The sequence below is a fragment of the Aulonocara sp. 'chitande type north' Nkhata Bay genome, linkage group LG11 (genome assembly GCF_057382095.1).
Source record: "Aulonocara sp. 'chitande type north' Nkhata Bay isolate Kocher_YH1m ecotype deep benthic linkage group LG11, A_spYH_male_GT1.1, whole genome shotgun sequence".
In the NCBI taxonomy this organism is placed as follows: Eukaryota; Metazoa; Chordata; class Actinopteri; order Cichliformes; family Cichlidae; genus Aulonocara; species Aulonocara sp. 'chitande type north' Nkhata Bay.
The window spans coordinates 28,466,112-28,494,064 of NC_141354.1; the positions used below are offsets into that span (position 1 = coordinate 28,466,112).

A 27,953-nucleotide genomic window follows, 5' to 3' on the forward strand; every position below is an offset into this window, starting at 1 on the left:
CTCGCCCTCTGGGCCTCTGGTCTGTCTTTTTCTTTCTGGAGAAGGTTGTTCAAGTCAGTATTAGTTAAATTCAGCTCAACAATCTGACTGATTATGCGATGTTTGTCACTTCCTCATTTTTTTTTTACCTCACTGCCTCATGTTTCTTTTGTGCAACAGGTTTTTCCAGCCTGCAGGATTCTTCCTGGTTTGCCAGAAGCTGTGTGATATGTTTGATATTCGGTTGTTCTTGTGCTTTATAATGTCAACTAAATATCAGACATATTCCTACAGAGTCCGGCACTGACTTCTGACCTTGCTTCATCCCTGAAAAAAGGCCTGTGTGACGTGAGACGTTCTGCAAAATAAATATGGCGCCAATGGAAATCTTTACAAGTACATGATTGCAATTCTTAAATAGCAAATTTTTAAAATATATACGTAAATGATTAAGCTTGAGAATGATCTCTTTATACTCTGAATGACGCAAATAAAAAAAATGAGTGAATATCGGCTTCAGCTGTCTGTCCACTCTTTCTCTCAAACACACGCAGGCATGTACACAAGTACACAATTACAATCTTGTTACAAACAGCTGACACAGTAAAGACGTGCATTGTTTGGTTTTTTTTTTTGTTTGTTTTCTCTTTAAACGAGGATCTGACTGCATGGAAACATCCTGCTTCATGAGCAAATAGGCGTTGCTGTCAGTGTTTGTCTTACCAGAGAAGAAGTCAGGTCTTTCACGTCCTCCTCTTTATTCTTCCAATCATTTATTTATTTATTTTTTACATTTCAACAATTGAAAAAAAAATTAAACAAAATATAAGGACTTTAGGTAATATTCTGGTTCCCCATCTGCTCTCCTGGAGATTTTCTTTTCCCATTTTTTTCTGGTAGGAATGCAAAATGCGAAATTTTATTTTATTTAATGTCTGACTATTAAGTATCTTTTCCCATAAAATGGAATAGAATAGCCTTTATTGTCGTTGTACATAGTATTATCATGCAATTTGACTTCGACAAAGAGTCCACCCACTGCATTCCTCAAAGGACATTTTATTATGCAATATCTTATATGAATAGGCTGGAAGGAATGTGTCAAATGCAAAACTGGTGGAGCCGGTAGGAAAGATGGTTATCTCCTATTTTCATTCTTTCTTTTTTAATTTCTTTTTATATTTTGCAGGTTTTCAATTAGATAATGGACGTGCTCCCTATGAACGAATCATACCGTACTTTGTGATTATTGCTCCCTTCAATTTTTTTAAAGGTAGACTTAACAAACTGACAAACACAATAAAGCAGAGCCCTCGCCCATAACGACCAGCAGAAAAGTTGTTGGATGATAAGTCTATGATGAGACAGTGCACAAAAATTCCAGTCCACTGTGATCAACTGTCACCAATCCCTCAATAAAGTCATGTAAGCTAAATGTCAGTTTTTCCAGTGTGAGAATTCCCATTAACTCAGCATAGCAGTACTTTGCTGTGGGTGCATTCCTGGGACAGGTTTAATAAAATGATTTTCTCTATGACAAACAGAGCTAACACCTCTGTTTACTTTTATTTAAGTACGTGTAAGTGTATTACAATGGATTACATTGACTCTAACTGTTTGTTTTTTTGAACAAAACTTTTCTGACATCAAGACAGATTGGTTCTTATATAGCTCTAACACTCACTCACACACGTACACTGTTCCTATGCTTCAAATCAAATATGACTAGCCAATGGCCGATCAGATGAACGAGGGTTAAAAAAAATCGCAGTGTGTGTGTGCGCGCGCGCATGTGTGTGCGTGTGTGTGTGTGTGTGAGTGTGTGTGTGTGTCTGTGTGTGTGTGCGCATATGAGCTTATGCTATCACAGGATTCAAGGTGGCTTCTTCAAACACAACCCACAACAAAGAAGAAAAAACATAATGAGCTCAAATTTAATCAGGCGGCCTTCAGATATTGTTAGATGTTGCGTCGTCTCTTGTGTTCCTAAAATAAACCCCACAATGACGCACGCCACACATGAAGAGACTTTTATAAGAAAAATTAGATAAAGTTCACTGAATCATTTGAAATCCTATTTGGACTAATGTTGTTCCCATGATGATTCATTAATTAAAGGACATGAAATTGAATAAAGCAAGTGACATGCTTCAGTGACTTTTAAAATTAGTCATTTGTAAGCAAAAGACAATCAGCCAAGATCTCTGTTTGAAGGCTAAAATATGATATCAGTCCTTAACTATAAAGAAACAAACCTGTCCTTTCATATTACTTCTTTAGCAGCGGGGTCAAAGGTTTATGTTTTTGCTCATGCACACGCATGTAGCTGCTCGTATGTTAGACAATAGGCCAGAGCCTGGTTGTCCTATATAGGGTGTCATCAGCACGATCTACAGATAGAGTCAAATGGCACCCCATGAAACAAATGTTATCTGAAAGAGTGCACACTGTATACTCTGGGGCACTGTCTGCAAAGCAGTGCAAGGGGGAATGACAAACACTGCAACAAATGTGCTTGTTGTGTGTGCATATAATGTGTGTGTGGTGTATATGTGCCGTAAACATCTGCTGGTAATTAATGAGTGGGAGGTTTGTGGACACATGGCAACAAAGAAAGTAGAAAGTGAGTGTGTTCTGATAAAAAAAAAAAGGGGGGGGGGTTGGGGGGAACGTGCTGCTGCGGTATAAATAGAGAGAGACCAGGAGGAGAGAGTGCATCAGTTCAGGAGGGGCACTGAGGAGGAGACGGAGGAAGAAGCAAGAAGAGGGTGGATGACAGAAGGAGGACGCGCAGAGGAGACCTGAGAGACAATACAGCATCAGAACATTTTTATACACAGTGCTGGAAACTTCAACCCGAGTGAGAGCATCAACCTGAGTACTGAGTTGATGAACCTGAGTCAGACTGATGTGTTCATGGTGTTTCTTTAACCTTTGCACTTCTTCTATTTTCAGAAATGGCAAACACAGCAAGTATGCTCCTGGCTCTACTGTCTTTCCTGAGTGCCACTGTTCCATGCTTTTCTGTGTACAGCAGTGGCGAATGCTTCTTCAACACTAAAGGTATCATATATCCTACATATGTAATTAGACACTTCTTTTTTTCTTTTTTCTTTTTTTTTGGTGCTCATACCTAATGTTTTCTGAATGTCTCCATCCACTTAGTCTGTGTGCTGTGGTTGCTCATCAGATGCACATTTTATAACAGGATTGGTTCAAAAGCTTCAGATGCATACTAATGTAATAAGCTACAAAGTATGAAGAGGTTGCAGTTTTCTTTACACAAACATTCAGAGCATCTATACCTGAGAGAAGGTAATTCAGTGAAGTGCAGGAGGGAAAAAGCTGCATTTAAAGTGGTTTTATAGCATTTTTTTTGTTCTTGTGTAGTTAACTTCTAAAACTGCAAAAAAAAAAGTATTTAGCCATTTTTTTAAATATAATTTAATGCTGTGATGAACATTTTTAATATATATACTTATTCTCGTAAATTTTGAATGTAACGGCATGGAATGAGTTTTATTTAATCTTCATCTTCTCTTTCTCATGTTTGTCATTTTTAAGGGACCTGTGAACACATGGGACAGATGTACGGGATAGGAGAAAGCTGGATCACCAGTGACTGCTACCAGTGTGTTTGCATGGAGCCTTTCGGAGTGGGATGCTGTGACCAGTGAGTTTCCTTACACACACACACACACACACACACACACACACACACACACACACACACACACACACACACACACACACACACACCAACAAGCACAGACTGTATTTTGATGTGGCTAAACATAACTAAACACTAATCTTTCCTGCAGTGGATCTCAGCCTGTGGACTATCCAGATTGGTGCGAGGTCATCCGTAAGCCAGATTCTTGCACCAGCGTTGCAGTGATGAAAGTCAATCACAAACTGCCGTGCCTCTGGGGACAAGGCCGTCTCAGGACAGCTGCAGGGCAGCCGTGGAAATCTGACAACGATCCCTTATTTTGAATTCAGCAAATAAAACCAAAGATAACAATAGATAAAATGTGATACTTATTAAGAATAACTAAATAAATTATTGGTTTTAGTTTATCATAAACTAGTCAATTTTACACAAAAAAGCAATTACCTCCATATCTGTTTCGCCGTATTATATTAATAATTATATTTGTCATTTTAATATTTTGACGTTTGTTATTGAACTGTCACTTTAAATGTGTTACATGTGTCTGGTTCACCTTTTAAGATCAAATAAAATCTACAATATATCTGATTTATGGCTTTTTCAAATTTGTTACTGTGTCATTATTTTATATAAATATATTTCTTTGTTATTTTTCAAACACTTAACTGTAACCATAGTGTTTATAAACTGCACAATGGCTTCTCTAGCTTTCTAACTGGTATTTAGAGCAAAAGTCGGCAACTGAAGAGAGGTCAGTGTTTTGAAAATATAAAGGATCGCAATGGTTATTTCCACACTTATTCCAGCATTTTATATTTAATTTATTTATTGATTCAAATTCCTAATTTTCTAAGGTACGGTATGGTTGTGGTGTAGAAACAGCTAATGGGAGTCATTATATTTGTGCTTCTATGATCACTGTGGGTCAAGACGAGACACTCTCTGTATATATGCACAGCTAATTTTTTTTTCTTTTATTCTAAATTTTTATCAGATAGTGTTTAAAGTTTTCGAGAGTGAAACGCAGTTTTCGAACTTTTATTTTGAAAGCGCGGCGCATAGTTATGACGACACAGTGGCGCGGGTGAAGCGGTCCGGCGAGTTAATAGTTGTTCTTAACTGTTTGCTGAAAACATTGCTTTATTTCTGAGTTGCGGCTAGTTTTAATATATGCCAAAGCAACAGAGGGCAGTATAATGTGGATACTGACGCCCCAGCAGCAGCCTACAGGTAACATTTCGTGTCATGACGGCGTTTTATAGAAGCTTTATTTATGACGCTGCAGGCCGGGCAAAGTTAGCACCTTGATGATGGAGTTAGCAGCTATCTGAGAAACACTAGATTAAAGCATTTAAAGCATGGTTCACACAGGAGGCATCTGTCTGGTTAGCAGCCCGTTAGGCTGCATGTTTGCTGTGCTGTCATGTGTTTATACTCTGTGTTAATTTAATGTTGCTAAACAGGTTAATGTGTTATCTAAGCATGATGCTTTGGTTCTAAATGAGCTTATGGGAAGTTGAAATTAATGGTAGCAACTATAAACAAGACGTCAAATGATCTGAATTTAAATGTTTCCAGCAGTCAAAGTCAAAAACTCAAACCTTTTTTCTAATTAATGACCTGAATATGTAATTAATACGATTTATGTATGGATTGATTTACAGTAGGAGCACAACTTCTTACACCACAGGTAACCTGTAGGTAGAAGAGGATTTAATCGCTGCTTTGTCAGTCATGTGCTCTATCACATGACCCTCAGTTATTTATACAAAAAACCCAAAACAAAACAAAACAAAAAACAGGTTTGTTCTGGGAATTTTGATTTTACCCAGAAAACAAATATCAAAGATATAAAGAATGTGGATCATTTTGCGATAACGTTTTGTTTGTTACAAGATAAAATGTACAATTTTCTTAAAAAATTCCTGGATGCAAAACTTCAAAAGGGGATAACTTTTAAGTTGAAGAAAAGATAAGAAAATCACTAACCTGCCGTCTGTCACTCACAGCTGAGGCCTGCTATCTCCTCTCGGGTAAAGCGTACGTGGTGGGCCGAAAGAATTGTGACATTCTTCTTCCGAGTGACCAGTCTATCAGCAGGGCTCACGCTCACCTAAGTGCTACAGAGCAGGTGAGACAAGGCAGGGAAAGGATCAGGTGGTATGAACAGAGAACAAACAGTTGTAGTGTTTATATACAGTTTATACACACTCAGTGGTAACTTTATTAGGTACACAAGTGAAATCTGTTGCAATCAAATACAGCTGTGCTGTCCTGGGCTTTAAATGTGCATTTTTTACTCCCTTTTACTCATTGTTTGCGGTGTAACAACACAAACCCTGCTACTGCTATGACAACAAGCTTTAATCTTTAAATCTTGCATGCTTTTATTTGATCATGGCTAGACTAATGTAGATGCTGGTCTTAATGTTTTCCATTGCAGTTTTGCAGCTGTTTCAAAATGCTGCAGCTTGCATTTCAACTGGGAAGAACACACTATCAGTTATTTTTCTGATAGATTTTAAGATTTAATTACTTGTTTTTAAATACTTAAGTGAACACCCTCCTTCACATCATGCTTTTAGAGGCATTTAACGAAGCCCAAATCCAGGGGTTCAAATGTTTCTCAGAGTTTACCCCGTTGTGTCAGATCTGCTGCTTTACCAGCCTGTTTTAAATCTATCCTTAGGGCCTATTCCTAAACTTTAATCCAGCTTGTGCTGAGACATATTTATTATATGTAATGTTAAGGAAGCAAAGACATTTTAGTGACTTTTTTTGTCTTTTTCCTGGTTTACCAGAACATCAGTAAAAATCCTCTTGGTATTCCTTGAAGCACCAGTGAAATATTTGCCTGCATGATGACACTTTGGTGCAGAAGGTGGTGCTGCTGCGCTACTCCTACATTACTAGGCCTGAATGTAGTAAATCATGCCACCACTCAGCTGTAATTGTTGTGCAGTCTAAGAAATTCTCCATTTGGTTTTTACCAAAAGCTATGCAAGCTGTGCTGAGTGATGCACTTGCAAAATAAAACACATATGATGTCATTTTAATTGCAATTTTAAAAAACTGCTACATGCTCACACATTGTTTTGTTCTTCTGAGACTCGCGTGGAGCTCCCACAGTATTTATCAGCTGCCAAATATGGATTGTTTGGCTTGCCAGATCTGTGTGGTTTCTTGTTGCTTGCCTTAAGAAGCTTCTGAATTTGTTTCTTTCTCTTTCTGTTTACTTGATGCCTTTTATTGATACATTCATAAACCTGCTGGACTATAAAACATAAAATTAAATTTTATCTAAAATGATAAAAATGTCTATTAAAGCTTGACTTTCATTACAGTTTAACTTCTGTGCCATTTTATCTCCCTTGGATGTCACCGTGACCTCCCAAAAAGGGTTTTATTCATAATTCAAGAATGCATTAATTATTTCACATTAATATCTAATCAGCAAAGTGATGGAGTCTGGCTCATAGTCAACACATTTGGTCAGATGATGAACGCTGATAGCAATACTGAGACCGATCTTCAGTAAAGACATTGAACATGTGATGATTGCTCTCATGTATTCTGCTTTTTAGACGCTGACTCTGAAAGACACCTCCAAGTATGGTACATTTGTCAACAACCAACAGATTACAACACCGGTGAACCTGAAATCAGGGGATTTAGTGACTTTTGGGGTTTTTCAAAGCAAATTCAGGTATGCAGAAGAGATATGGTTATATTTCTTGAATTTTTACACAATGTCTTAATGCATGCTTGATCATCCAGGTAAGTAAATCCCAAAAGGTTGATTCTGTTCTGGACGTAGCGTTTTCAGTGGGAGAAATGTTTCATGGTCATGAGAATTTGCATATTAATGATCAAGGAACTGACCTCCCAGCCCATTATTCATTCAGTGGTGCTAGTTTCAGTCATTGTGCAATGTACTGTTTATAAGGTTGGGGAAACCTGCAGTCAGCTGAGACTGAAGAGGTCAATTGGATGAGTGATGAAACGTTTCCCCCACTGAAAATGCTACATCCAGATGAACAGAATCAACTTTTTGAGAACTTTTACAAAAGCTAATTTATTTATTTATTTATTTATTTATTTATTTAGGACAGTGGATGTTAATGAACATAAATGTAAAAAAAAAATTGCATGAATGTAAACATGCCAGATTATAGCCAAAGGCTAATTTCCATCTGTTGTCCTTAAACATAAAAAAATAGACATAATAATTCATAAAAATTCATCATTCATTCATAATGGGGCGACCGTGGCTCAGGGGGTTGGGAATCGCATCTGTAACCGGAAGGTCGCCGGTTCGATCCCTGGGCTCTCTGTCCTGGTCGTTGTGTCCTTGGGCAAGACTCTTTACCCTACTTGCCTACTGGTGTTGGCCAGAGGGGCCGATGGCGCGATATGGCAGCCTCGCTTCTGTCAGTCTGCCCCAGGGCAGCTGTGGCTACAACTGTGGCTTGCCTCCACCAGTGTATGAATGTGAGAGTGAATGAATAGTGGCATTGTAAAGCGCTTTGGGTGCCTTGAAAAGCGCTATATAAATCCAATCCATTATTATTATTATTATAATAAAAACTCCATCACCAAACTTACACATACACACCATTCTGTTCCCAAATAAAACATTAAAACTATACAACTCATACATGAGTTGTATAGTTTAGAATTCATACAACTATACAACTCATGTATGAGTTGTATAGTTGTATGAATGTATAGTTGTATGAATTCTAAAAGGATTGTTTTATCTGCGCATGCATACAAAAAATAACAAGCTCAGTTACAACTTTGGTTAGCTATACTATTATGAGAGCTGTTTTGTCATATTATTTATTATTTGTACTTGTTTGTTGCTGTTCTTACTGTCTTGGCGCAACAGTGACCTCGTTATTTTCTCTTGGATTAATAAAACGTTCTGATTGTGGTTGGTTGTATCTCAATCACCGTGTCCTCTTTGTGTTAGTGTGGTTCATCTGCAGCCAGTCGTGTGTTCATCGTGTTTGGACAACGATGGCCAAGCGTCGCTCTCTCAGGCCGTGCTAGCTTTGGGTGGAAAGCTGGTCAGCAGCTGGTCTCAGGACTGCACCCACCTGGTTATGTCTTCTGTTAAAGTTACCATTAAGGTCAGGACCCGACTTTGTACCATCGCTAGCTCCTGTGGCATGTTTGTTCGTTACTTTTTTGTTTTTGTTTTTTTTCTTAATTAGACCATTTCTGCTCTGCTGTGCTGCTGTCCCATCGTGAAGCCAGAGTTCTTCTCAGAGCTCAGCAGAGCTGTTCAGCAGAAGTTACCGCCTCCTAAAGCCGAGAGGTACAGTACAAACCATTCCCATGGATACACGGCAACGCTGAAGCGGAGCTCAACGCCGTCTTCTCTCTGTGTTTTTTAAGCTTCATTCCTGAGATCGATGAGCCCAGCTTGAATAAAGACGATGTTAATCTTGGAGCGGTTCCACTTCGCAAACAGCTTTACAGTGGACGGACCTTTATTTTCCTCAGCGCCAAACAGGTTAGTCACCTTTTTTTGATCTAATCACAATATACACTCACCTGCCACTTTATTAGATACACTTATTCAACTACTCTTTAACAAAAACATCTAATCAGACAATAACATTGCAGAAGCTCACTGCATTTAGGCACCAGAATTTGGTGTAAATAACAAGAAAGCATGGATCCATCCATCCTAATATTTAACAAAGACATTAGCGCATACTTCAGTACTTCTTGTGTGGCATTTATGGTTAAGTCCCATTGTGATAAATCGTATATGGATAAATAAATAAAAACACCTGACTGTGCAGATGAGGTGAGTTCTGGTGCACCGCAGGGCATTTTCACATTATAAAACCTCATCAGGGACATAAACTTATCTCTGCTGTTTGGCCTTTTCTCTTATGTGAGATGAATGAGGTTAAAGACCTAATGGATTCATCTTTTTATCTTTTTTGCATGTTTTTCTTTTGAGGTGCACACTCTGCTAACTGTGATGTGATATTTTTGTTAACTTTATACAACCTACGTTGCATCCATGCTTTGCATAGCTAACTTTTTGGCTTCAAATTATCATTAGAATGTAAATAAATATGACACCGATCATATTTAGATTGTCTGCTTATCTGCTTTGCTGTGCAGCAGGGATGAAATCTCACAGGAAACTGAAGGCATGCGCACACAATGAAAGCAGAAAACAGTGCTTTTGTTTTCTCTGTAGCTCTGGGTAACTTTCCCCAGGTAGCTGAAGTGCTGGATGCTGGAACAATTGAAATAACTATGGAAACTTCACCAGGCAAAAAGAGCTTTTGTCTGAGGAGGCAAAGGAAGTGAAGGTGAAATTCAAAGGAGCCAAAAGCAATCTCTGGGCAGATATTCACTCAAGAGTTTGGCATGAGGGGCATCCTTGCTAAACTGATGTTTCTATGTTTATCTGTAGTTTATTTGTGTATGTGTGTTAATATGCGGCTCTACTGTGCTGTTTCCAGCTGAAGCGCCTTCGTGTGGCAGTGAGTTTTGGAGGTGGCAGGAGTCAGCTGCTGGAGGAGGGCAGCCTGCCTCGTGACCTGCTGGAGTCTCCGCAGAGCTGTGTGGTCGATTTTACAACAGGTGCCTCCCAAACTCTGCTGTCTCCCTCCGCAACAGAGTGGGCAAACTCTGTGAAGAGCATCGTTGAAAGGTTCACACTCCCTTTGTTCTGCAGGGTGTTGATCATTTGTTTGTGTTGACTGAATTATTTCTGAATCTTTCTCCTTTTAACACTGGCACAGAAAAGGCCTTCGAGTCATCACAGAGTCTGAAATCGGTCTGGCTGCCATCTATGCTTCCTGTGAAAAATACTGCAATCCCTCAAGCTCAGACTCAGGTGGCTGACCAAACAAAAAAAACACACAAGAGTTTCTATATTTATTTGTTTTCTTATACGTTTCCTTGGATTGCTTTGTTTCTTTTTTGTGTCTTAGACTCTGTACCAAAAGTGACACCCAGAATCCCAAGCGCCTCGCTGTCACAGAGCGTAGCTGTGGATGAGACCGTGTTACCTGCAGCATCGCAGGACATCACGGCGTATGCAGCGAACACAGAGACATCACAGAGGTTCAGACAAGCACTTACAGACACCATGATGTCCCCGTCAAAAACGTTGCCTTAGTCGTCTTCTTCATCTGAGGTGTTTCAGTTCACTTTTTTGCGTTTTCAGGATGCGGGTTTCTGAGGTCACCGGGGTGACGTCGGTAGGGGAGACGCCTGAGAAGAAGCCGCACCAGTATGCCAGTCAGCTCCGTGTAATCAGCCTCGTGGCTCAGAAAACGACCACTCAGTGTATTGTGGATGAAACAATGAGCTCGTCGCTCACCACTGCAGCAAACGCAGAATCACAGAAGAAGAAGTCTGAATCCAAGCTAGCAGGTAGCTGCATGAGTGAATCAGAAATACAGCGATTGATAGTTTTCTTACATTGTCTGAGCTTAACAGAGGACTAATCCAGCACCCGTGCTGGATTTTTACTCCTTGGCCATAAAAAATGTAGGCATAGGGTTTTGTTGTGGGTGCCGTGAATACGATAACTCGAGAACAACACGATATAGGATTTTGAAATTACTAAAAATCTCAGACGAGTTTAAAACATGGCGCCCTTGACCTCAAGGTCAGTCATCTACCTTGTCAACAGCTATGCATGTTCCAGCCTAATACCTGTTCTGCTAATATCTTTATTTTTAAAAATGAGTGTTTTTCTGTTTCAGGTGAAGACAGTTTTGACATCAGACCACAGCCATCAACTCCTAAGACTAACAGTGGCACCAAGACTTTCCCTCCGAAGAAGTCTCCTCAGAAACCAAAAATCTCTTCACAAGCTTCTCCACAGAAACAGTCGACTCTGACCACTTTCTTTCAGCCAGCCAGCAAGAAAAGGTAAATCTGTGTTTAGGATTGAAAAAGAAAACCCACAGCAGGAAATCACACTGTTTAGATTTTTTTTTTTTTAAAGTTTTGAAGACAAATGTGTGACTGTTTTCTCTCATGGGACCTCAAATTATGACACTTCAGATCTTTGCAAACTAATCTCTGATATACTGAAATAAAGAGGAAGTAGTACCACATGAAAGGAATATTTTTCATATATATATATATATATATATATATATATATATTAAAGAAAAAAACATTATCTATTTCTGCCCATCTCTCTCTAATTTATCCTCTCATCCAGGCATTTGGAGGACGAGCCCTCGGCTGTCACGTCAGAGCCAAAGCGACCTGCACTAGCATCATCCGTCACTGCTCGGGCACCACACACCCCGGCCATGTCTGAAGAAATCCCCCCACTTACACACAGAGGCCCTGCTACTGTGTCCCAGACTCCACTCGGGTCAGCAGCTGATTTGTTCGCAGGACGGTCAGAGGCTCGCTCAGAGGAACCACAGAGTAGAAAGAGGAAGGAGATGGAAGATGTGATACAGATGGAGGAACTGGAGTCCATTATGTCTGAAGATATGGACTGCTTTGATGAGCAACCCTCAATTAATCAAGGCCAGCAAGCAAAACCTGAGCACAGTTCAGCTAAACAGAAACAAGTTTTAAATACTGCGGAGTCTTCGAGCAAGAGGCAACGTGTCCACCTAGAGAAAAATGGGATAACCAATCAAAGGCCACAGGCAGGTTCGGAGAAAGAATCGAGTTTGCAGAAGAACAGCCAGCGATCTGAACAGCACGCTGTCCGTATTAAGACAGAGCCAGCTGACCCAGCTGACTGCACAACGGCTAATCGTGGGTCGAGTAAACTAGAAGAAATGTCATCAGCCAGTACGAGTAAAGATGTGATTCCTTTTGAAGAAGATGATGTGTCCTTCATTGAGGTGAGGAAAGATGATTTACTGTCTGTAATTCAGTCTGCAGACAACTGAAGCTGAAACTGAAACTACATCAGTATACCCAACTATAACCCAGCTATGTTTGAGAATGATTATTTCTCAGTTTCCACCTTCTTTTTTTTAGGATTTAGAACTACTCAATGCAGATATTCCTCAGCCTAAAGAAGAGATTAAAAGCCCTCTGAAACCAGTTGTGATCAAACAGGAAGTCCAAGTGAGTTGTTCTCTTTTCCTCCTGAAGACCAAGCTCAGTTTTCTTGCTCATTTCTAGTAGAAGAAATATTTTACGCTTTATATATGTGACTATATTAACAGTGTGTATTTAATGAATCTCAAAGACCTATCAGGTAGGGGTGGGGTAAAAAACAACCTGATACGATGTAGTATCGTGATATTGTATCGATGCAGGGCCAACAAATATCGAGGCTTGAAACTGAAAAATGCCCAACACTTAGCTGGACAATAATAATTCAGAGCTAACTAGTGGTCCAGTCACATGAGTAAAAATCAGACAGCAGATTGATATGGCTGGTTTTAGTGACAATGATGCTGAAGTGAGATAACTTTATCTTATTGAACAAACCAGATATTGATAAAGTTGAACTTTTAGGAAATAATTTGCTGTTGAAAAGAGGTGATAAATCATAAAAATATCTTATTGCAATACTCGGTATATTACAGCATTTTAGAAATCGCATTGGAGCATGCATGGCCTTTATTTGAAGCTGTCTGTCATCCAGGCGTTGGTAGTTTAGCCTAAGCTTGTCAGGGTCCATACTGCATATAGCCTGAGCACTGTGTTTCTGTTTTAGCTGCTGTTTGATACCATATAAATGTCTTAGAAAGAAGCCTGCCTGACAGAAGTGCGTTGTTGCAGGAGTCAAAGATCGATGAAGACCTTCCTAAGAAGCTGCTGTTGGTGGAGTTTAAATCTCTCACCGTGGCAGCTCCTCCCAAAGCCAAGCAAAATCAGATGCAGGGCAATGGCCACATAAAGAACTTCAAATGTTTCCGCAAGGTCAGCCGGTGATGACTCTCACACACACACACACACACACACACACACACACACACACACACACACACACACACAGACAGCAGAGGCTCATTTCAAATGTAAAATAAGTCATTAAATAAATTATTCAGTTAATTCAGTTTTCCATCCAACAATACGTGTCACCCCCTGGGTAAGTTAAAAAAAGACAACTCACATTTCAAGATATGAAGTGAAAGTTTAAAAATAAAAGTTTTTTAATTGTTTTAAGTATTTTTGCATAATCAGTTAATCTTTTTTTTATAAAATTTCCTTTATTTTTAAAGATGTTTTTCTGAGTTTATCAGATGTTCTAATTTGACTTTAAGACCCGACAAAGACCACGTCTGTGGTTTTGTTTTTTTGTTTTTGTCTGTGACACAGAGTCGTGTGCCGGGCTCGGAGGGCTTTCATCACATTATTGGAGGATCTGATCTGCTGGTTCACAACCGGGGCAAGAACTCTGATCTGGATGAATGGTTGAAAGATGCAGCTGAGGTGCTGTCGCCCCTCTTATTTGTTTATTATTTGATTTATGACTTTGAATTGAATGAATTTTTGTCTGTCTCAGGAGGAGCAACAGAGCAGGAGGGACGAGACCATAGGAGATGATCTCTTTAGGTGAGAAATGGGATCTAATAATCTGTAACGAGACCACATGAAGTAGCCTTGTTATTCCTTTACAGTGTCCTTAAAACGCATCTATGCCTTCTGTGCCACGATTCAGCTTTGACAATTTTATTTTGGCCGCTTCTTCGGTTTGTCATACAGATTTAGTATATTGTTAGCTTTGCTTGTTTTTTGTGACCTGATGTCTGACAACAAAAGGGACAGGCCAGCTCACCAGGGTTCTCAAACTTTGGACCTGATCTAAGAGAAACCCGTGTAAAACTCGGAACAAGTCAAACACTAATGTGTTGACTTTTTTTTTTTGCCTGTCCTGTTTGGCTCTTTTGCCATCAGAATTGTTGTCTAAAGGCAAAGAAAGATGCCCAACGGATTTACTTTACCAAATGGACCATCCCAGCCTTGCTGTATTGGTCTATTTGATTCACCTTTGCTTTTATTGTTTATTTTATTTTCATTTGCTGAACACGGGACAGACTTGACTGGGGAAAAGAAAGGGGAGAAAGAGAGAGGGAAAGAAAAAGAGCAGGGAAGAGGGACGGTGATAAAGGGCAAAAAGCAAAAACCAACAAAACAAACAGACAAAAAATACATATATCAATCACCTGGATCACCTGTTGAGAAAGAAAAAAGAGAAAACAAGCAAAGAAAAAGAGAGCAATATAATAAACAACATCATCGCGATGATCTGTGTGAATATAACAGTAAATATTAAATATTATTGTGCAGCACGTAACATCGACAGCACACAGTGTGCTTTGAGGTAGGAGCCAAAAAGGGTGTAGTTTGTGTGTGTGAGCACCCGTGTGTACACCTGTGAGCATGGACGCGCTTGTATTTAAAAGGTTCCTTCATGTAATGATCTGCTAGAGGGTGTGGGGGGCCACAGCCCCGTCCTCCTGGGCATGAAGCAGGTATGGAGGAGATCAAGGCTCCAGACATCCAGAGGCCCTCAGAGCACAAGAGACCAAGGAAGACCAACGGAGGGGCAGCCGCGCCACTGTCCCAGAAAGAGCTGAGGAGAGTCCCAGATGAGGGGTCACTCAGCAGCTGCGGAGCAGAAGCCAGGGGGGGTTGCAGTCACGTGCCCGTGAGCTCCGCCGGCAGCCAGCTGTGCCAGAGTGACCGAGCCCCAGGCCAAGAGGCCGAGGGCACCCCACCCCCGAAGGGGCCCGAGCGAGCCCCAGGCTCCAGGCCCCGACAAGCAGCCACCTAGGGATGGCTGGTACGATACCAGTACCAAACCAGTACTTTTGAAACGGTGCCGTTGCTTAAACGGTGCTCGAACCGGTGCTTAAAGAATGGAGAACACACACTTTGTCCAAAAACCTCTCATGTTTAGCTGTTTTTTTGTAAAAAGATAACAATTTTAGCCTTTTCTGCAACTAGAGGGCATATATGGTATCACTCTTGGCTGGAAGCAGTGCTTAAACAATGGAAAAAACACAAACTTTGTCCAAAAACCTCTCATGTTTAGCTGTTTCCCTCTTTTTCTTTGGTTATTTTAGCCTTTTTGGCCAGAGTGAAGGGAGCATCTGCCATCAAATAAGAGGACAGCCGCATGTAGCTGTGATGATGTTTGCTAGTTCACCTTACGTGCATTAATGTAATAACGTGGTTAGCCTACTCAACATAAATTACACACGAACAACATTAAGCTACTCACGCAGAGAAGAACGGCTGCTGCCATCATCATCATACGTCATCATTTCTGCTACACTGGCAGGGCTAGGGGCCAGGACTCTCCTCTTCGGGTTTTTGGGGGATGTTGCTAACTCCGGGTCCGATAACAGGCAACCCACCCGCAGTAGATGTGCTCGGTGTGAGGTCTCGCAGCAAGCTATCAAATACGGCGCATTTCTTGGCTTTAAAAAAAACCCCGCTATGCGTCGCCAGGTGTTTCATCGGATTCAAGGTGTTACCTCCTTTGACAGTATCACAGTATCAGCTTAAAGCACTTGTTGCAGGCTGCTGAGTTTGCATCTTTTGCTGTGAACTACAGCCAGACTTTTGACCGCTTTGCCTTGGGCATTTTTAATCTGTAGCTCTGCTCTAAAAGAACGTACGTACCTGGGCCCGCCTATTATCCTTGGAAAGGTAAAATGATTGGCTAGAATTCAAAGTGTATGACATCTCAGGGGGAAAAAGCACCGAAATGTGCACTGCTTTACGGTCTGGTTACTACCGTTTATGTCGGAACCGGTGCCATAATGGCACCGGATACTGGTACCCATCCCTACAGCCACCAGGAGTGAGCCGGTGTGTACCTGGACGCCCATCCCCAGGGCCGTGCAGATCGTAGTAGTTTAAAGGGGCGGGGGGGATGCCTCACATCCTTCACAATGTTATTTGCCTTACTCCATCCATGGTCCCTATAAATGCTTTCTAAGCTTGGTAATGCAATTCCCAACAGCTTACTACCTCGTGCTGCTGTCTTGCCTCAGAAGCATTTTCAAACCAACAAATGATACAGCAAGTAAACACAATTTCAGTAAAGGCACAAGAAAACATGTGATGCATTTTAAAATCTGCTTAGAAAGATAAAAGTTTCCTTGAAAACGATGTTCTTTGTTGTGTCTTACTATCCACGAAGAGTCCTGTTTCAGTCTATAGTCGAGCACAACTCAACTCCAGGGAGCTACTCATGTGCATGTTTGTGACCAAACTGGTGGTCCAAATGATGCCAGGAGGATGCCTGGATGTTGCTTTTTAGAGGTTTTCTTGTTGTTGCCTCTCCTGTGCACCTCTTGTTACTTTAATGTACTTTAATGGATTCACACTGGATAATACTTCCTACAAAAAGCTCCAAATCCTTTCCCAGTAATTGTTGACCCCGTTGTCATTCAAGTGAAACCTTCACATCTCTGTCTCTCATAGAAGAGCTGTTTGCTCTCATCCATGACAGCCTGGGAGGTAAAAATACTCCAAAGGTTCTACGAAGCCTCAGCTGCTACACTCAGGAGCACAGGACATAATTAGCCGAGAATTATGGATACGGGGCTTCAGCAGCTCCAGTCAGAACCTAGAGATTGTTTCGTCACCACCGTTGCCTGGGTAACGGGTGATGTAAGCCGGCGCTGGTTTTTTTTTTTCTTTGACTAAGCAGAAAAGAGACCGTCTGAGATTGATTTTGTGTGTGTGTGTGTGTCAAGGCTGAGTTGTTTGATCACTGAGTCATGCTCAGTCAGTCATGCGTAGTCAGGGAACAGACTCTGCTGCTAAGAAAACAGTCCAGTACCTTTTTTTTTTCAACGTCTAAACCAAGTTTCCAGACGTGGTTTATTGGGAGCTTGTTTGCTTTGAGCTGTTCAAACATTGTCCCCGTTTTACAGGGCTAATTTGGGCTGTTTTTTATTGTTTGTTCAAAATGCCTCTTAGGACATTGAGGAGTGATGCATGAGGAATGTTAAAAGCCCGTACTGAGATTGTGTTTTTGTGTGTGTGTCTTTAGGTACAACCCCACCAAACTAAGCAAGAGGAGATGAAATGCCTTCGTTTCAACATCCTCCAGAGGAGATTCATTTCAGAGGTACAGGAAGTATCAGCCCTGTGTGGAAGGACTCTAACTTCATGTATCTCTTTATGTTTGTATTTCATTTGTAAGTCATTGTTTTGGTTGCTGTTCCTGTTCTGTTTTTTGTTTTTTTTAGCTTGTCTAATTAAGCCACTGACAGAGGAAATGTAACCAAAAAAATAGTCGCATGTTCTGAGTTTTTTTTTTCCAGTTTTTATTTGTCAATAATAAAAAACATGGCATACAAAACATTAAAAATGCTTCAGTTGTACAAGAGTGCTTCAAAACTCTACATGCTGAAAGCAGCTTTTCCTTCACTTTGAAGTTTAAGACCCAATGTGTTCCCTGGTTTTAGCAGAACTACAGTAGAAACTCCAGAGAGATTCAAGTGTTACCGTTTCTTGAGCGATCTCTAGAGAGCCGACCTCGCAGGCACTTTACCAGATATGAGACTGTTCAGATAAAGAGTCCTCGTGCCAAGCATTTGTTGGCCTTTCTGTGCAGATAACTAAATCCTACCTGCCCCCACATAATCACAGATAGTGTGGCTTATAAGTTAAGGGTTAATTTGGCATTCAGCATGAATTGTGCAATAACAGAAGTTGTTTGTTTTTTTTGTAGTGGGCTACAGTGTGGCAAAAGTAGTCAGGAGACTGCCTTCAAACACAATTTGAAATAATAAGGTTACATAGCTTAAGTTTTTGATTCCTAAGTTACCTTTTGAAATCTGTACAAGTCTGAACAGAAAATATAAATAATCTTGTTGCTTTAGAAGCTATGATCAGGTGTGTCTTACCCTGATGTAACAGCCTCATATTTTTCTCTTTAAGTAAAGACAGTAATCTCCATTTTTGAGTCATTCAGCCCCCTGTGTCGTCCTTAAATTCACTCTTCTCGCATCTGTCCTCGTAGCTTTACTGTCTGTTAACTCAGCAGCTGCTGCTAGGCAAAAGGTCATGCCTGCATGCATATATTTAATATTTATATCAAAACAGTAGTCCAAGTACATGAAAATAGTTCAAGGGTATAACTCAGGTGGAACACAAGTATCAACATTTTCACTAGTTAACTGTTATATGAGTGTCAAAACAGTACTGCTTTAAGCTATTCTGTTAGTGGAAAAAGTAATATGACTACGTTACATCTTATTTAGTAATGCATTGCCCCCGACACTGACTTATTTTGTACTGAAGGGGGGCACATCACATCACAGTAAAGAAAGCATGAGCTGTGCGTGAGCGGGAAAAAAAAAAAATTCATGCACATTATTCAGACAGGGATTAAATTAAAAACAGGAATTAAAAATTGATTGCTATGGTCACTTTTTAATAACCTTTCTCTTATTTGGCACTTAACAAAACAGTCATGGCTGTCTACTGTGATAGTGTAATGGTAAATGGGCAGACATGAGGTGCAATCAAAAAGTTCTAGGACTGCGCTTGTAAAACTCAAAATGCTTGCTTGACTTAAATTTGGTCTATATCCCCCTTCAGGGTTAACTTCCTGTGCACCGCTGGGCTGCTGTCAGTTTGACGTTATTTTTAGGTCGCTTTGTAGCGGTGTCAATTTTGTTAATAAATAATTTTTAGTTTTTGTAAATAATCTTCTTCTTTCTGACAAAAACTTGGGGTTCGGGTTTGCATGGTTCGGGTCTCACTCCTCACCTGATGCTCTACTTCTGAGCTTGGAAACTATGGACTCTACAGTGACATCTGCAGGATTGTACTCAGACATGAGTGAAGTTGGTTTAAACAGAGATTTTGAAGCTTCGTGAAATCACAGACTTTGGACTCTCAAGAAAATATTTAAAAACAGCGCCCTGGAGATGTGCAAGAAGAGGATCTTGAAGGAGAGATCTTTATTTTGTTGTTGTTGTTGTTGCTTATGAGCCCACCCCAACTGGTCACGGCAGATGGCCGCCCCTCCCTGAGCCTGGTTCTGCTGGTTTCTTCCTGTTAAAAGGGAGTTTTTCCTTCCCACTGTCGCCAAAGTGCTTGCTCATAGGGGGTCATATGGTTCTTGGGTTTTTCTCTATTGTAGGGTCTACCTTACAATATAAAGCCTTGAGGTGACTTTTGTCGTAATTTGGCGCTGTATAAATTAAAATTAAAATTGAAATATGTGCAACTGTTTGATTGTACCATGTGGACATGTATAAAAGTAGCGCTTTTAGCAGTATAGCTCTACGTGTCAATACAATTTAGGAAAACGGCAGTGAATATTTGACCTGTTTGGTGGATCATGTTTCACACCATTAGTAAAAATCTATTAAATTAATATAATGATAGCTCAGTATTAAATCCTGATATGAGATTATGTAGTAGGCTTTTTAGCCCTTTAAAACACCATCATCAAATTACATAAATGCAAATGGATTAAATTTTTAAATAAATACTGGATGGTATAACTGTAAAAGTGTGTATTCTGCTGTTTTAAAGCTCTTTAGCTCCATATGGCTTTAGATTAGGGTAAGCTAGTGTTTATTCTGCCCAGATTTATTTTTTAAAAGTGCAGTAAGTATTGTAATTCTGGTATTTGAATAAATACATTATCAAGGCGAGACTCATTACTCTTTTAGCGAGATTTGAATTAATAATATATAATTGCCATTTATTTTCAAGGGTAAAGTTAAAGACTCATACTGGTGTTTCTTTTTTTTTTTCCTATTCAGTGAATGTTTTCTTAAATAATTCTCTGAGTAAAGATAGGAAGCGTGCATCTAAACAAAAATAATGTTAGTTTTTGGCTGAGGTGTTTCACACACTGACTTTGACAATACTTAAAAAGGAGAAAAATGTGAAACACCAGAATGAGCTTTTAATAAACCTAAGTTTTTCCATGATATTTGAGTCCAAACAGTAAAATTAGCAGTGGATGTGCAAGAATACATTCAGATCTACTTTAAATTATTTGCATAGAAAACCTTGGAGAAGCAGTATAACTGAAGCAACAGGTCAAATTTATCAGACTATAGCTCCAACTACCTGCAATAGCAGCTAAAAGCAGAAACTCCCGTAGCAGGCTCAACAATCAGGAACATTAGGACTTCTGAAGCCTCAGTCACACTAGAGTAAAAATATGATGGCAACCTCATTACAACAAGGAAAGATCTGTGGTCACTGGTGATTGGGTTTAATTATTTTTCTGTCAGCAACCAAGTGGAGACCCAGAGGCTGAGCGTTGAACATACTAAACTTCTAGCAAGGTGGCTGCGCAGGTTGCCATGTGGTGTTTTAAGTTCTGAATTCACTAAATTACATTGACAGGTATAATAAATAATAAATACTCTGACAGGGTTCAGAGTAAATAGGTGGTTCCTGGATTATTTTTCATTGAACAAACCCCCAAAACATTCCCCTCAGTTTTTTTCCCCATATTTCACACCCTGCATTGGATAATTTGGAGAGCCCTGATATGATGCCGACACCTCCAAAGCCCCAACAGATTCTCATTCTGGGTGGCACCACCATCCAGAATGAGAATAAATATTTTAGTGGCAACAGATTTGAGACTTTCACCGATTTTTCACAGTTTATCTCTGTATTATCACAAACAAATTGCGCATGATTTCCTTCTTGACCCAAACTGATCCCAGATTGGCTCGGTCACTCACAAAGTTGCTTTGAACACACCAGCTGATTGCGAGTAGTTGCAGACCTGGTCCCCATTTTCAAAGCAACCATCTCAAAGGCAACACAATTGCAAGTTCATTGCAGATAGTTGCAATACATTTCTATTTTCCCTAGTGTGACTGTAGCCATGAAACTGTTGGGTTACAGCATGTCATAGAACAAACACTACTTGTGGCTGAATTCCAGTTTGTAGGTTTTGTAAGTCGGACCACAAAACCATCACTTACATCAGTAAGTTGGATGGGAATTAACAAGTGTCCTTTATTTTTTAGTTTTCCCTACAAGCTAAGCTAAAAAAAGATTTAAAGCATGATACAACATCGAGTTAAGCATTGTTAGTAGATGAATTGAAGACACATGGTGAATGAATAAATAACCCTGATGAGTGTAAGGTCCTGTTCAGTTATGAGGTTACAGACTGACTAGAAAACGTTGGCACACAGTAGCTTGGACATATGGGGACTTCACATGAAGTCAGAAAAGACTCTTGAAAGTTGTCTTTTGTTTCGTTAGAAACAAATTAAAGTACAACCATTGTCTTTTTTTGGTCTTAAAAAGTTGTAAAAATGCTTTAGCTTTGATGAGAAAACACTGCATTAATGAAGAAAATATATTAAAGGTTTCTCCTCACCTTATATATCATGGTAAAAGGGTTTGAAATGTGTGCCCTAAGATCAACGTGTCAAACTCTTTTCCTCATCGTGTTTTCACATTATGTTGTTTCCTCCGTTGCTGATGAGCTTCCCTTTCTTCTTGAGTCTCTTCAGCAGACAGGAGGCGATGCCTAACGCGCCACCCTTCAAAAAGCGAACAAAGTTGTCACCCACCAGTGGCCCCATGGCAAACAGACCTGGCTCCTTGGTGCACTCGAAAGTGTAGGGGTCGATATCTATTGGATTTTGCTTGCAGGAGATGGGTCTTGTTGGATCCTGACCCAGGTACTGGCCTTGCCCCTTCAAGAAAAATAAGTCTGGGTTGGTCCCAATCAGAACCAGGACCATGGAGATCTTGAATGCCTTGAGGGAGTTGTTTCCCTGCAGCAAACACTTCATGTCAGACTGGAAGGACACCACACAGTGTTCGGGGAAACTGGTGTAGTCAGGAAACAGGTTGATACTAGCGTTACCAGCCACATTACCCGCAGCAAGCTGAGGCTTTGGGCACATCTTGGCACATACTGAAGAGGCAATACTAACTGCCTGGGGTCTGTTAGAAACAGAAGAGGGAGCCACGTTTGTGTAAGCCTGAGAGCACATCATGTTGTAGACTTTGTGGTACTCTGGGTACAGTGTCTTGGGAAGCTGCTTAAAGATGAGGTCTGAGTCGTCGATTCTCTTGCGAAAAACATGCAACACTCGAATGTTGCTGTTGCAAGCACACAGAACTGCATCGGCAGCGCTTAAACCAGCACCCACGATTAGAACGGGATCGGAGTTCTTATCCAGTTTCCTCTGGCTAACTGCCAAGCCTAGGTCTGAGATACTGTGGGACACAAAAGGCAGATCCTCCCCCTCTACACCCAGTCGAACTGGTGAGTCGGAAGCACCGGTGGCCAGGACTACATTTTCAGCAAACAGGCAGAAAGGGACGTGAGTGTCGTTCTGCACCTGCTGGTATCCCCTTACTTCCCAGAGAGCCCCCCCTCCTCCACTCATTACGCACACTTTTCCATTTCCCTCAAAGCTCTCATTCACTCCATCTCCCACCCCTCCATCTCCTTGATGAGTGTGACCGTTTTCAAGACCTTTTCCCTCATGCCCCCGGTAGAGTTTCTGGATGGAGGTCACGTAGGTGTTGTCAACAAAGTTCTTTTGAAGACCCTTTAGCTTTACATAGTTACAGTAATAGGATGAGATCTCCTCTGGTGTGGCTCTGTCACTGGTTACATCCCTAGAGCAACAACAGAGACAAAGAGGAGCAATAGTACAGAACCGAACTGAAGCTTGAGCCATATCGTTGCTGTAAACCTTCTCCTCTGTCATTACCTGCGTTTCCCGTTGGTCAAGTCTTTGTAGTTGACCCCGGGGAGCTCCATCCAGATGCCAAGACTAATAGTCAGCATGGAGCCTTCCATTGCCTGAAGCGATGAGAGAGGGAACGCCATAGATTATACAGGTGAAAACAAAATGGCTGACTTTAAATCAAGATCAAAGTTTGTTACTTACATGCCAAGCACCCCCAGGTGTTCCCCTGCCCAGAACCAGATGTGGGATGTGTTGCTGCTTGTCCCTCCTCCACTGAAGGACAGAAGGGAATTTGTAGCCAAAGTCAGCATTAGGATGCAGGAGTGTGTCGAAAAGCACAGCCACCGGATTACTTGACCTCCCCTCAAGACCTTCACTGAGATATTCCAGATCCTGTAAAAAAATAAATATATAAATGAGGAAAGTCATGCCTATGAGGTACCAGACTGACTTTGGCCATTTTTAAATAAGCAAGGATTGGTAGTTGCTTTGTTTTTTTACCTGTTCGGTAATGGGTAGATGCTTGGTGTCCTGTAGTTTCCTGTATAATATTGGGTTTGGGTGGACAGTTGCTGGGTCTAAGTACGGCTTGTATCCACTCAGCAGGTAGGACAAACAAATACCCGATGGCCCATTGCCTAAACATAAATCCACATTTGGGAAATTACAGGATAGCATTGCAAAGAGGCACAAAGTGATGTATAATACATGTTAGGTTGAAATGTGTGCTTTTTAAGCAGTTTTCAAACCTGCAATGAACATCTTGATGTTTATGGAAGAAGGTGCACATGACACAGAAATAGATGAACTGGCCACAAAACCTTTCTTATTGTGCCTACTCAGTGGTTCAAAGTACATGTGAAGAGGTTAAAGCTCCAGCAATACTTATCATACAAAAAACAACTATATTGCTTGAGTTTTTCATCTTGCTGCGTTTACAAAAAAGGAATGATCCTCACACAGGACCTCCCTATTCTCTTTTTTGTCTTCTGTGAAGAGCATCTTGTCCTGATTTTTCCCAACTATTGATTTGTGCCTTAAAATGTGTGCATGATTGAAGGATGTATTAGTTATGTTAAACCAGTGAAAGGTCAGGCAAAAAGTTTACCTATGATGACCACAGGGACGGTGGGTGGGTGCTCTTGTGGCAGAGTGGTCTCTTCCAGGAGAGGCATGGCTGCAGCCTGGGCCAGAGCCGGCACTGAGGAGGACAGGAATAACAGAAATGTGAAGAAAGTTCTAGAAATTTCTGTAGCTGCGTCCATTCAGTAGTGAACTAAAAGCAGAGCCTCATTTGTTCTTTGTCCCACTGTTTCCATGCTTCTGGGTCAAATTATTTGAACAGGTTCAAACCAGCATACTGTCTTTTTGTCTGTCAGAGTTGTTGTTGTCTTATGTTAGCTTAGATCCTGTCTCCGTCGACCATCATCAGCTGACTCAGAAACACACACTGGGGGGGGGGGGCTTTATTCATCCTGTTATTGTGCTTTCACGCACAGCTATGGCCCTCCCTGTCTGTCTGGGGCTTCACACACGTGGAAACACCCCGCCACAACACAGCATGCCCCCAGTTTTTCTCATTGCCGTCCCGCCGTGTCCACAAACCCCACGTCCTACCGCACATGGCCCGGGGCAGAGCTAGCCTCTGTTAACCCCGGCACTGCTTTCCAGACAAAAGGGACTTCTAATCAGATTTATGTAGGCCTGGGTCTGTTGTGAAATGTAGCCGTTGAGCATGTGTACTGTGTGTTTGTGTGTTACGCGACAGTGCCATTGTGTGCCCGCCGGGCAGCAAATCCCCCCTGATCACTCCTCCGAGTGGGCCCTAATCCCACTGGGCCTGTTTATGTCTTTACCGCCCCTTTCAATGGCAGCAGGATGAGAATGTGGTCCTGGCATGCTGACAGATCAAATCATCAGAACACCCGCTCCTCTCATAGCCCCCCCACCTCTACCCCAATATACACACTCACGCTCACTCCCGCCAAAACATTACCCAACGGCTACAGCAAACCAGTGCCCACTTGCCCCACTTTCATACCAACCAAAACAGCGCCCACACTGCCTTTGTACATCCCAAAAGTCTGGCACATGTCCCTTAAAACTCCCCGCCGCCCATACAATCTGACTCAAGTCCAGTCTCCCCCTCTCTCCCTCCCCCCTGTCTGACCTGTGTCTATAGACCAACCAGTTGTCTTTGGTTGTCGGCTTATTTACCCTCTTCAATAAAAGCAACGGGATTCCACACATTGCATACCGTATCCATGCCCCCAGTTGGCAGACTGATACTGTTCAGGCCTCTGGTTGATCTGACAAAACAAAAACACCCGTGTGTGCAGTTGTTTTCTTTTGTTTGAAATTTCACGCACAAACCAGTGCTTATGTTATCCCACAGTGGATTTATGTTTGATTTTATCAACAGATAACAAATAAAACTGGACAAAAAAATGTAAAAAGCCACTTCCAAGGGCTCACAGAGCACCTGTGCTCTATAATTTCTACATGATGCCACAGCAGCACATGATGCATCATGAGCAAATCATGGAGCTAGATCTGTGGGCTGCATTTACTGTATCTTTGTGATCAGATATAATGTCATTCAGTGCGCAAAAACAAACAAACAAACAAACAAAAAACCCCAGTTCGGATAATCCAAAAACGCCGTTTTAAGTTCAGTGAAACTTCGACAGCACAAGTCCTTAACACAGAACAGACCAACATCCATAGTTTAAACGTGACGATAATAATAATACGCCCCAGGTGTTAGTGCGCTTCATCCTTTTGGGGTTTGTTTTACTCTCTTCCAGCCCGTGTACGCGCCTACGTGTGCGCGTTTGCCAGCATGTAGGACGCACCATACTTTTCTAGAACATGGTGCACGATGTACTGTTAGCTACCTACCACAAACAACTGAAACTTTGTGTTAAGCCTTTACAGCTTCACAGGAATGGAATGAAAAGCATGCTAAGAAATATTAGTGTGTATAAACCCTTATGTGTACACTACGTCTCACAGCAGGTTTAACTACACCCTCCTCTTTGCAACTTGAGATCATTTTGCACGGACCAGTCTGCATCTCACTTAAGAAAATTAGATTAAATTCAAAACAGGGCCGGGCTGGTTATACACGGTATCCGGGGATGATGCTGCAGCACGCGCTAAAGGATGGAAAGAATGATGCAGCAGTCTGGTACCCGATCGCAAACACCATCCTCATGGACCAGCAGCCTTATATCTTCCACTACACCGCTGACTCCGGGAAGCCTGCGTCCACTGAATCTCAACGAGCACATGCTACAGCCGCTATTACACCATTATTGCATAATTTAGGTCAAACATACACATGCGGCCACCCGCATCACTCAGTAACAGGATCTCTTACCGAGCTGTGATGTGTGTCAGTATCTCCCGGTCTAGTCCAGTTATCACGACCCACGGCAGCGTTTCAAATCGTATAAATAGCCAGACACCGGTGGGAGGACCTACCCAGCTGTCTGGGGTCTTGTGAGAGATAATAAGCCAACCTCTCTTTCGTCATCACACACACACACACACACACACACACGAACAGGCACGCACACACACAGCCTTACCTCCGCGAGGTTAAATCCGAGCAGACTTGGTGTATGCAGATCTGATCGATGTGCAAATGTCCACTGAGGGGGGAGATCTTCTGTGTGCCTTGGTGGCAGAGTGTGAAAGAGAGAAACTGCGTCTTCGTTTTCGTCGTCACATGCGCATCTCTGCACCGCCGCGCGCGAGCGCGCTCACGGGGGAGAGCTGGAAGATCAGAGCATCTCTCTCAGCATCCTCGCAGCTCCGCCGACACTGCTGCCCGCTAGGTGGGCTTACCTGAGAGAACAGTTTTATTTATAAGACGTGCACTGCTCAAATGTAGGACAGACAGTGATCCCTGCTACAGCTGCATATTATGGTCTGCCTTTATTATTTAAGGACTTAAATATCAAATCTGGCTTTTACAATTTGAATTTTTTTTTATTGAGAATGGTTTTGGTTAGAAACTTGCATTTTCTTGAAGTTTTAAAGGTAATATTCAGTGCTGTAGGTCATAGTTGCCAGATTTCTGGACAATACAGCCTGTGTGCGTTTTAGGTTGTGACACACCTATTTTCAGTTACTCTAGATGAAAAACTACATTTATTTTATTATTGTAACGATATTATTATTTTTACTGTTATCACTATTAAACCTTTATTTAAATAGGTTGTCTCAGTGAGTCTCAGATCTCTTTTTCAAGAGAAAACTGTCTAGGACCAAAGCACATAGAGACATTACACAATCTTGTGAAAAACAAAGTACACCCTCTTACATTCCTTAATGTTTAATGTATCAGGACATTTTAAAATAAATCTGATTCTTAGCAGGTCCTAAAATTAGGCAAATACAACCTCAGATCAACACCAAGACGTGAAACAGTGTTATTATTTAATTTAAAAAATGCAGAAAGCAGTGTGTGAAAAATTGAGTACACCTTTACTACCTTTATAGGGATATAGCATATTAATAAATAATCCTTAAAAGTTTATATATGTCCTCAGCAGATAAAAAATGCACTCATAAAACAGGCTTAAAAATAAATTCATACAAATCAATAAGTCATTCGTCATCAGTTTTTTGTACTAGTATTTGTTGAC

General features: G+C 41.1%; 3 protein-coding genes across 5 annotated transcripts; 2 read left to right on the top strand and 1 right to left on the bottom strand.

Annotated features, from left to right (window-relative positions):
- Nucleotides 1–2,703: 2,703 nt before the first annotated feature.
- LOC147319288 (prostate-associated microseminoprotein-like) lies at nt 2,704–4,240 on the top strand. Its single transcript, XM_086309989.1, has 4 exons — nt 2,704–2,839; nt 2,935–3,042; nt 3,544–3,652; nt 3,801–4,240. The coding sequence occupies exons 2-4, from the start codon at nt 2,937–2,939 to the stop codon at nt 3,973–3,975; spliced, it is 390 nt and encodes a 129-aa protein (XP_086166115.1). The 5' UTR covers nt 2,704–2,839; nt 2,935–2,936; the 3' UTR covers nt 3,976–4,240.
- A 329-nt stretch (nt 4,241–4,569) lies between these two features.
- nbn (nibrin) lies at nt 4,570–20,339 on the top strand. Its single transcript, XM_086311785.1, has 17 exons — nt 4,570–4,882; nt 5,662–5,783; nt 7,237–7,358; nt 8,628–8,787; nt 8,872–8,975; nt 9,056–9,173; nt 10,147–10,337; nt 10,429–10,523; nt 10,621–10,753; nt 10,857–11,065; nt 11,401–11,569; nt 11,868–12,513; nt 12,653–12,742; nt 13,406–13,546; nt 13,946–14,059; nt 14,133–14,182; nt 17,640–20,339. The coding sequence occupies exons 1-17, from the start codon at nt 4,849–4,851 to the stop codon at nt 17,671–17,673; spliced, it is 2,532 nt and encodes an 843-aa protein (XP_086167911.1). The 5' UTR covers nt 4,570–4,848; the 3' UTR covers nt 17,674–20,339.
- Nucleotides 17,893–26,982, bottom strand: osgin2 (oxidative stress induced growth inhibitor family member 2). 3 transcript variants are annotated; one of them, XM_086311789.1, is made up of 6 exons: nt 26,892–26,982; nt 24,407–24,499; nt 23,800–23,936; nt 23,500–23,691; nt 23,320–23,411; nt 17,893–23,224 (listed from the first exon to the last, which is right to left on the bottom strand). In XM_086311789.1, the coding sequence occupies exons 2-6, from the start codon at nt 24,471–24,473 to the stop codon at nt 22,042–22,044; spliced, it is 1,671 nt and encodes a 556-aa protein (XP_086167915.1). In that variant the 5' UTR covers nt 24,474–24,499; nt 26,892–26,982; the 3' UTR covers nt 17,893–22,041. The 3 variants fall into 3 exon arrangements, with proteins under 3 accessions (XP_086167915.1, XP_086167913.1, XP_086167912.1); XM_086311787.1 differs by lacking the exon at nt 26,892–26,982 and adding an exon at nt 26,681–26,730; XM_086311786.1 differs by lacking the exon at nt 26,892–26,982 and having other exon boundaries at nt 24,407–24,563.
- Between the last annotated feature and the right edge of the window lie 971 nt (nt 26,983–27,953).

Coding starts and splice junctions, on each gene's coding strand:
- osgin2 (XM_086311786.1), bottom strand. CDS start 24,563: ATGGACGCAGCTACAGAAATTTCTAGAACTTTCTTCACATTTCTGTTA. Junction 23,937..24,406: donor CGTCCCTGTGGTCATCATAG/GTAAACTTTTTG, acceptor ATTTATGTTTAG/GCAATGGGCCATCGGGTATT. Junction 23,225..23,319: donor TTGACCAACGGGAAACGCAG/GTAATGACAGAG, acceptor TTGTTGCTCTAG/GGATGTAACCAGTGACAGAG.
- nbn (XM_086311785.1), top strand. CDS start 4,849: ATGTGGATACTGACGCCCCAGCAGCAGCCTACAG. Junction 10,338..10,428: donor GTGAAGAGCATCGTTGAAAG/GTTCACACTCCC, acceptor ACACTGGCACAG/AAAAGGCCTTCGAGTCATCA. Junction 13,547..13,945: donor ACTTCAAATGTTTCCGCAAG/GTCAGCCGGTGA, acceptor TCTGTGACACAG/AGTCGTGTGCCGGGCTCGGA.
- LOC147319288 (XM_086309989.1), top strand. CDS start 2,937: ATGGCAAACACAGCAAGTATGCTCCTGGCTCTACTGTCTTTCCTGAGT. Junction 3,043..3,543: donor ATGCTTCTTCAACACTAAAG/GTATCATATATC, acceptor GTCATTTTTAAG/GGACCTGTGAACACATGGGA. Junction 3,653..3,800: donor GGAGTGGGATGCTGTGACCA/GTGAGTTTCCTT, acceptor TCTTTCCTGCAG/TGGATCTCAGCCTGTGGACT.